Source organism: Aptenodytes forsteri, unplaced genomic scaffold (genome assembly GCF_000699145.1).
Source record: "Aptenodytes forsteri isolate BGI_AS27 unplaced genomic scaffold, ASM69914v1 Scaffold61, whole genome shotgun sequence".
Taxonomy (NCBI): Eukaryota; Metazoa; Chordata; class Aves; order Sphenisciformes; family Spheniscidae; genus Aptenodytes; species Aptenodytes forsteri.
This window is the reverse complement of record NW_008794443.1, coordinates 6407302-6416924: the sequence shown is the minus strand read 5'-3', so window position 1 is coordinate 6416924 and position 9623 is coordinate 6407302. Positions and strand designations below refer to the sequence as shown.

Genomic DNA, 9623 nt, shown 5'->3' with positions numbered 1-9623 from the left:
TGGCTGTGCCCCCTCCCAGCTTCTTGTGCACCTCCAGCCTTCTCAGTGGGTAGAGCATGGGAAGCTGAAGAGTCCTTGACTAGTGTAAGCACTACCTAGCAACAACTAAAACATCGGTGTGTTATCAACATTGTTCTCATCCTAAATCCAAAACACAGCACTGTACCAGCTACTAGGAAGAAAATTACCTCTGTCCCTGCCGAAACCAGGACAGCAAGGTAGCGGAGACAGCTGCTGGTATAAACTTTTGGGTGTGCTGAAAGCTGACACCAGTTTCAAGTTTTATGTGCCTTTTTTAGATCAGAATTTGGTTACTGATCATGTGGTTTCATAAGTGTGATAGTTGTGCATCTCTTGAAGTTGAACCACGGTATATTTGATTACATTAGCAATAATTGTTTTAAGACTTACCTGAAGAAAAGGTTGAACAGACAACTTCCAAGCTGACTTTCACTGGAATAGCACATACAGCAACAGTTCGTTAGTGGCAGTCTCCTCACAGGTCAGCATCACCCATTTGAAGTATGTGCGTTTCTTTGAGGTTTTAATGCTGAGACATCTGAAGTGTCTAGTAGTGTGACAGGAGTTTCTTCCAGCTTGCAGAGACACACCTGCGCACTCCCAGTACAGGAGGAGAAGAGACTTTACTGCAAGCATAAGTGCGATCTGTTTTCATCCGTATAAAACAGTACAAATGTTGAACACATTCTTATGGATGAAGGAACAGAATACTTGGCCTTGTCACTTAAGCACTTCTCATGGTCTTTTGCTATTGCTCTACAGCATTTGTGGGAGAGTAATAAAAAGATAGTATGTCAGGAGACTTTTATGCACGCTAAGGTGTGCAAAAGTAGGGTGTTTTTGGCTCCTGAAACGTTTTCAGAAATCTAGATACGTTTTTGCTTCAAGTTTTCTTTTCCTCCCCTCCATCATCCAAGATGTGAAAAACCTTACACAGGAAGCTGAGGCAGCCCAAGCTGAAGTAGCAGTATTCCAGGTAAGCTGCGTTTCATGCAGAATGTGTAACAAGATGCAGACACAGATAAAGAAATGGCAGGTGTTCTGCCCTACGCAGATGGCTGTCCTACTTGAGACCAGTCCCTCAAGAACAGCGGTCAACTAAAGCAGGGATGCTTGCAGGCGTGCTGGCATTCATTTTCTGAAGACAAGTCTGCTTGTAATGTTACAAGGATGTTTCAGTTTGACAACCACAGGACTAAGCCATTTAGGATAAATTTTAAACTTCTACTTGCAAAAGAAGAGTAGTTATGACTTCTTATTTTAGGAACTGCAGTGCTAGAATTAAGATAAAGAAGGGGAAAGCTTTGAAAGCAAAAGCAGCTTTTTCTCAGTAGTTGGAAAATAGCCATGGTCTAGTTTAAGAATGAACCAGCAGCCCCTCTCTACCACTATTAGAGGTGGTGTGCTGACTGGCGGGGGGGATTGTCTCTGCATCTAAGCAATGGGTTATACTGGACCAGAGTCTGACTTTCTCATGACACCAACACAGGGCAGCTGCCTGTGCTGTGCCTTAGCCCCTCATCACACAGGACTCCAGAGCCGGCATTCTGCCAGCAGGTAACTCCAGGGAAGCTCCCTCCTGTAAATACCACTTGTTCCAGCCACGAGGATTGCTCTGGTAAGTGTCAGTTTATGACTTCTAAGGCTTGGTGAGGTGGGGCAGGGACCAACCCCTCCACTGTGGGTGGTTGCTACATACACCTACCACCAGGAAACGGTATCATGTCACTCTTGGAGACAGGGCATAACCCCCGTGGTAGTATGGTAACTGATAAATAACCCTTGCATTTCCAAACTACAAATGAATTAGATATAAAGTAGGTGTTAAATACAAACATACTGAGTAATACGTATGTACAATTTATTTAAAATACTTTTTAACATACATATAAAAACCCCTCACTATTTATACAGTCTAAGTTCTAGCAACATATACAAATACCGAGCAACTACAATACATGCTGAGGTAAGAACATACATTCTGGGAGAATACTCAAGCCAAACAAAAGACTGAAATACATTTTATATCTGTATGTCTTCACATGTAGACGAGACCCATTAAATGTACCTCTGCTTGTATTGTACACAGGAGAATGCTAATCTTAAGTGTGTCACGCAACTTACATTTGGGAATCAATGTTTAACAGTTTGTACCATACATTCTAAACCCAACTGTTATATATTCAAACTTATCTTCTTAGCCCTAGCAGATAATATGTTCAGAGTTGTAAGCAAGGAGCAAAGCTTGGGACCAATTTCTTTCAGAAAAGGGACTTAAGTTCTTGAAAGGAACCATTCTGGTCAACAGCTCATGCTGCTCAGAAAGTGAAACTGCATTACAGTTGCTTAAAAACTAACCCACTGTAGAGAAACTGTTTAATTAAATCGTACACCATCTTCACCTACAGTAAAAATTAAATCCAAGAGTGTTAATTTTACTGACTTGAACACATCCATTTATTTTTATGGTAGATTAATTTTTCTCAGCCTAAACTGGTACAGTTTGAGAATGCAGAGGTTTCTTAACTTGGCTGGAATAAATGTCACATCTTGGTGCAAACAAATAACCTCCCACCCCTTTCAAATTAAATCAGCTCCGATAATTTTAAAGTCGTAGTTGCTGCTGATGGGTAAGAACACTTACTTACCTGTTTAAGCAAAACTACAAAGATTGCAGATGAGCTTTATCAAGCAGAAAAAGTTGCATGACATCAAAAATACAACTATAGGCAGGAATTTCTTTTTCATGAATGGATCCTGTATACCACCCTTACTTACATTCACATTTAGGCTTAGACACCCAATTCTAGAAAATAATTATCACTCTCAATGAATTAGAATGAATTGGGCTTTAAGGTAGCACAGAGTATGTAATAACATATTCTAGATGTTGAACAGGCCACAAGTCATTCTGGACTACCGAGTTTATATATAGCCCCTGTGCAAATAAATTTTCAAGTGATAAGTTAGTTAGGATACCGTACTGGTATAAAGACATGGTGGCAGCCCTCTTGAACGGTATTTTAGTTTCGATTTGCATGTTCTCCACCTAGTTTAAGGACCCTGGGCAATAAACAAGGCTGACTTGAGTTACATCACAGAAACAAACAGTGACTACTGAAGTCCATAAAAAAACTGACTAATGTGTAGGTAGGCGGTTTCACATGTATAAATTAATTCAGCATCCTCCCAACAGTGCTGTTACAATAAAAATAAAGCATTTTTATTATGGGTTTTTTCTACTACTTAGGTTAAAAAGCTGTGCTTTGTTTCTAACAAGATAAAAAATGGCAAATACGACATCCAAATTGTTTTCATTTCGTGATTACCTAGCTAAACCTAGTCTGTGTTATCTCAAATAGAAGACTGACTGCAATGTTTTCATAGCAGAGAACACTGGAACATTCAAAGGATACAAATTCAATTAAATGCTTCTGAAATGGACGCTCTTTGGAACAGTACTGGTTCTCTTGCAAAGGTTTTGAAATCTTTTGTACTTCTAATAAGAACAATCACAAGAAAAGCCCTAAGGCCAAAGTTTTTCAGTTGTGCTAAAACGTACCGTATGTGCTAAATGCGTGTATAACACAAACTGTGCACCATTAGAATATTTGTGTGCTTCCTTAAGCACTCACAAAAGTATATACATATCTTTCTTTGTATAAGCTCACATCTTAACACACAACAACAGATACTCGGGGGGAGAGGGGTGGGCAGGGCAAGGGGACAGGGCGAACCTTTCTGAATGCAGGCACCTCGAACACCTGGATGCTTCTTGCACATTGACCATCAGGGAAGTCTGAATTCGAGGCAGACGCTATTCAGAGTAGCCTTCACTTAGTAGGGAAAAATGTAAAAGCAGTTGCCACGTAGTTTGCTTGTATGACTTAGTCTGTGCCTCCTGGATCCCTAGGAAGGAACGAGACTGAGCAGCTTAAGGAGATGAGGCAGACAGCAGATTCTAGTTTTGGAAGGCTAACAAAAATGGTGGGAAACTTCTGAGGAACACACAGCTGATGATTCCCAATACTGTGAATAAAAGCTAAAATAACGTAATTTAGAATCAAAGCTATTTTATGCCATGAAGTTAATAGGATTTTTGCCATCAGTCCTGATTGATAGTAGTTTTTAAAGTCCAATGTTGTGCAGCCATTTTAAGAGGGTAAAATGATTTTTAGAAGCCTATAGTGCTTACATATAGATCTTAGAAAGTTAGGAGCTTTGGGTTTTGGGGGTCCCCCCCCCGAAATAGTACCATTAGCAAGAAATTACTGGCTTTCATACTTTACACTGTTTCTCCCAACTTATCATTCACATCTATGAATTGCTGAAGCTAATCTTGAAGAGTTCTTCTCTCATGTCTGACAGACAATTGTACAGTAGTAATAAAAAAGTCCACGGTTTTGCAGGAAACAAGCTGTAATTATATATACAGCTTAAGGAAAGGCAGAATTACTGGTTTCTCAGACCTCCAAATACCACATCTTTTGGTTTAACATCGTATTATTTAAGACTAACAATACCAAAACAATGCGATTAAAAAATGAAACCGTCGGCTTTATGGAACTGGCTTTTAGAAACAAGCCATCATTCTACCTTACTCGTGAGCTAACTTAGTTCATCCTTACTCCCAGTGGAATGGGCCACGCTCTGTGGTACCTGGTACACCAATTCGTCTGCGGCACCTGGCCCCGGTTGCCCCTTTGGTGTATCGTACAGCGCCTGTGCTGATGATGTGCTGTCTGTCCTAGATAAGAGTTTATTGTAAGTTCCAACCAGTGGAGGAGCTTGATTCCCTGCAGCAGCTTTGAAAGTGGAAACGGAAGGAACGCCAAGAGGCGTGCTGGGATGGCTGGACATGTCCATGATTATTGGAGTTGCATATTCTGGTCCAGTTATAGGTAGTGGTTCAGCATAAGCATGGTAAACTTCTTGTATAGGTGAATTGTAAGGGTCCAAATCGGCGTAACTTGCTTCTTTCCCTTCCTCTGGTTTAAAGGTTGATCTCTGATGAAGCGTGCCGACAATTCCCCCTACCAGTGGCTGAGCATACTCTGTATCGCAAGCCCCAACAAAACAAAATAAAAACACACTTAATGGAAATCTTTTTTTTGCAGTGGCATCACATTAAATCCAACCTGTCAATAGTGTCACAGAAATTCTTATCCTAGATCAAACCAGTGGTCCGTCTCTGTCTGCCAGCGCCAATTGCTTTGGAAAAAAAGAGCATTTCCACCCAATAGTTGAAGCCATTGGGATAGCTACAACACCCTGACTTCCCAGGTTTATACTTCTTCCCTTGTGAGCTGCAATTTCCCATGCTGTAAATCTGCCTCAAAACAAAGTTTTTTGAAGCATGCCTCCCTGCAAAATCAGAATTAAATGAAATTATCCTGCTTGGCTTTGGATAAAAAGTGGTCCTTGGGGCAGAGGGTTTGTCCTCTGAGGGGGGAAGCCTGCATGTGGTCAGCTGAGATGTTTTAGTTCAACAGATAATCTGAGTTACAAAAGCTGGAGGTGAGAAAGGTGGCTAGCTGGGCAGAAACAGACAAGCAGCCAAAAAAGAGAAAAGTAATTCTGCCTGCTGTGAAGCTGTAATTCCTGCACGTCTGTGTATTTCTGCCATCAGCAGATAAGCACAGAACCAAAGGCACAGTCAGTCATCTTCCTCTAATGACGGGTTCCTCAAGTAAAGGGCATATGCCATTATCAGTAACTCCTCCTTTTCTAGACCAAAAGAGTGATTTAATCCATACAGTCAGCATAGGGAACCAAGTGCCACATTGCAGATTTGTGCAGAAAGGTAATGGGGTGAAATTATTTCCAGTGCATGAAAACATGGCTAAAAACGTCCTTCAACCCTTTATGGGGTTTAAGAACAAGTACAAGTAAAGAAACTTTCAGTTACTGCATTAACTTAACTTGGGAAAGTGTCTATCCACAGCACATCTAGTCAATTAATACATACTTTTACAACAGGCCGAGAACAGATCTGAAAAAGCTTGCATTTTAAGAAACGCACTTACCAACAGAACTATTCGTTTCTCCTCTGTTCCCCAAAACAAACAGGAAATAATTAAAAGTAGCCAAATTCCTGACATTTTTTGGCATTTCATATAGGTATAGGTTTAGATATAGGTATTACATAGCCCACAAAAACAGTAAAATGTACCTGCAGACTCTGTTTGCAGCATTGTTGGGACTTCTCTTGGTCTTAGGTGACTAATTTCACTGCTGCTGTAACGTACGGGAGTTTCTTCATGTTCTGCTGATTTGGTCGGGAGAAACTGCTTCATTCCTTTCCACCATCCTTCAAATGGATTTAAAAAAAAACAACAACCAACCACCTAAGACTGCATATGTACTGTGTTTTAAGCTACTAGAATATTTTTACACCACAACTTATACTTTGTAGTAGCAGGTATTTGCATGACCCTAAGGTTACAAGATATTTTAATATTTTCTGGCAGACTGAAGACTCGGAGGTGAAAACATTACTCTCACCCAATCAACTTGCCTGAATGCTCCCCCTTCAAACACCTGCAGAACTGCTGCAGTCTAGGGAATCTCTCCCTGCATGTCCGTTAGCAGCAGTGCTGGGGCCACTCACCACATTAATAAACTCATAAAATACAACACGGAAAATACTAAAAAGTCAGCCATGATTCCAATTTATAAATCAAATGTTTACACAAAATTTCAGACAATCATCTCAGTTATAACTTAAGAGTACATCTATTTAATGTGGTTTCTGGCTGTTAATGTCATGTTTCTAACTCACATTGTCGAAAAAGGCTGATCAGTGAATATTTGCAAAAACCTGAATGAAGAGGATTTTAACTTTGGTGGAAACGACAAGGAGTGACTGCGGTCACAAACGTTTTCTTGAGAGAAGGTGTAGGGAGGGTTGGTTTTGTTAGGTTCCCCAACCCTTCCCCCAGTAGCCAGAGCCATTCTAGTTTTGCTGTCCATTAACGTATTTCATTCCAGCTGCAAGAGACCATCCTGGAGGTAAAGCCCACACAACAGGAGATTCAAAACCACAGAACACCGTTTAACAAAATTTGAGGTAGCCTGTGGGAAGGGACAGAGAGAGGTTCCACAGAGAAGCGTAGCACCATTATTTTGTTACTGCATTTCGCCAAATGTCCTTTTAAAACAGACCTGCACACTGAACATTTAAATTTAAGCAAACAGGAAAAAAACCTGGCACGTCCATCATTGACGTTTAAATACAGGATATTTTGAGTCTAATATCCTAAGACAACAATGCTGTGACCTATCAGAAACGGACATGTAATAAATAAAAATAAGGCCATTAAAAGTTTCCTTGTCTAAAGGATAAGGCATATTTAAAACTGCCAGTGAGCAAACACACAGATGTGGAAATTTTCGACATGAGGACAGAGAAGTGAAGCACGGTCATACAGACAGTACAAACCCAACTGCTGCAGCAGCCCTTTATGCTGTAGCACAAGCATTTTCAGGACACTTGCTAAGTGCTGCTTTGTGGAATTGTCTGACCCCAAGTTAACAGGGTTGTCTGACCCCAAGTTAACATCCCAAGTTAAGACAGTGGGATGGAAAATATGCCTAAAAGGGGCTGCAAACAATCCTACATGCTTACTAGGGCAATGAAGACAGACAAAACTTGACAGACCTTATACACTAAGATGAAAGATTTTTTCCAGGACAAAAAAAGTACCAAATACATGACTATCAAACGTATAGAGATGTTCCTCATGAACGATTTTTCCCCTCATGTTGTATAAGTAAGAGGTTCTATACTTTGTTTACTAAAAAAAATCTGAAGCTGTAAGCTCTAACAGCAGACAAGGCATTTTCTATTTCTGAAAAAAATTCAGAGAATGAAGCAGTTAAGTCTGTCCAGAAAAGAAATTCAGTGTTCGCTGTGCCTACATCAGTTAATTAGCATTAGAGAAGCTTCCGCTAGTGGAAACTGTCTGTGTTACTGCAATCTGAAATACGCATCAAACCAAAAATGCCAAGTAACGGATTTCATAAAACCATTTTGTTACCTGCACGATCCCAGTAAGGTAGATCGTAAGTGCCCTCGGTTTTTTTCTTGCTGTGAAAAAAAAGAAAAAGGGGGTATTTTAGCTAGTCTGCTTATCAGAAGATGCATTCATTACTGCTCAGCAACTATCACCTTGGCTGTAACTGGTCCTCAAATTTAATGTCTAAGCACCAGTAACCTGGCTTGCCATCACCAGTCTGCTGCTACTGGAGAAACCAGTTTTCAGTAAAAGCACTTCTAATGAAAATAGTTACAAAAAGCTGTTTTGACTGTCCTCGCTATTCAAGTGAACATTTTCTCACAGAGAATACAATTCTGAAAAAAAATCCTTCCACGAGTGTGGACCACGTAGTTCCCGTAGCGATACATGCAGCATTTATTTCATTCCCACACGTCAGGCTAACATTCATTTAAAGCACTTTCATTAATCTATTCATTTACCGGTTTCTCCAATGCCACGCACAAACTAAGATAAGAATCAGAGTAGTGAAGACCATCACCAGCACTGGAACCAGAACTGCTGCCAATGCCACATCTGAAAGCCATTAAAGTAAGTGGTGTCAGACAGAAGAGCTTCTCATAAATCAGTTTTTAATTTGAAAATTACTTGGGTAAAGCACACAGTTTTCACGTACAGCGTCTATCACACCAGGTCCCCCAGCTAAGCTACCCTGCTGGATGCTCCCGCAGTGTAAATGTCAGTTAACATCTAGCTCTTCTACATGTATGCACAGCTGGTATTTTTGCAAGGTTTTTTCATCAAAATCAACAGGTTTGTTTTAATATAAGTAAGATTTTCTGTTAGAACAATGTATTTTAGTATTAACAAGGAAAATCAAAAGAGCCCAGGAATATGCAACCACTTAAGCTTGAACCTCCTGTAAGAAGTAAATCCCACAGTACCTTAACAGTTAACCACAATCAGCCTACGCTGGGTCTGCGTGTGACAGGAGACCATCCTGTCCCCTGCCATCCAAAGGACACGTCACCAGTGCCTACGTCTGCAGTGATCTTGCTCCCTTTTCTGACAATTTTCTTTGGTAAACAAAATGATGAAGCCAGATGCTGTTCTTCGAATTTCATGCCAACACGACTGCTCCGTAAAAGATTAGCTATTTCAAAAGTGTTTTGTCCTAAGAAATTATCAAACTAAATAACAAAGCAGTTATACCTGATTAATTCTGAAGGGAAGTCCAAGTTGCAACTTCTCCTTCTGACAAAATTTGTTCAGTAATTGAAAGCTGAGCTCAGTTTGAACAAGTTTTGAAAGATGGAACTTAGTATCTATGAGACTTGGAAGACTGGTTTTGTTTCTGCATGCAGTATGCAACTGTACACAGTTGACTCCAGTCGGCAACTGAGCACCGCACAGCCGCTCGCTCACCCTCCCCACCAGCAGTGGGAGGGGGGAGAGAATCGGAAGAGCAAAAGTAAGAAAACTCGTGGGTTAAGAACAGTTTAATACTTGAAATAATATAATAATAATAATAATAATAATAATAGAATAATAATAATAAATTGTATTGCAAAGTAAAACAACAAAAGAGAGAGAGAGAAAAACACA

General features: G+C 40.3%; 1 protein-coding gene across 1 annotated transcript in view; it reads right to left on the bottom strand.

The window, feature by feature from the left end:
- Positions 1–1876: 1876 nt before the first annotated feature.
- DCBLD2 (discoidin, CUB and LCCL domain containing 2) overlaps positions 1877–9623 on the bottom strand; it is a 36764-nt gene continuing 29017 nt past the window's right edge. Inside the window, exons 12-16 of the mRNA XM_009289810.1 lie at positions 8501–8594; positions 8061–8110; positions 6194–6331; positions 4681–5075; positions 1877–3930 (exon numbers count right to left, since the gene is read on the bottom strand). Coding sequence (XP_009288085.1) covers positions 3859–3930; positions 4681–5075; positions 6194–6331; positions 8061–8110; positions 8501–8594 — 749 coding nt within the window. The 3' untranslated portion in view covers positions 1877–3858. The remainder of the gene's footprint in view (positions 3931–4680; positions 5076–6193; positions 6332–8060; positions 8111–8500; positions 8595–9623) is intronic.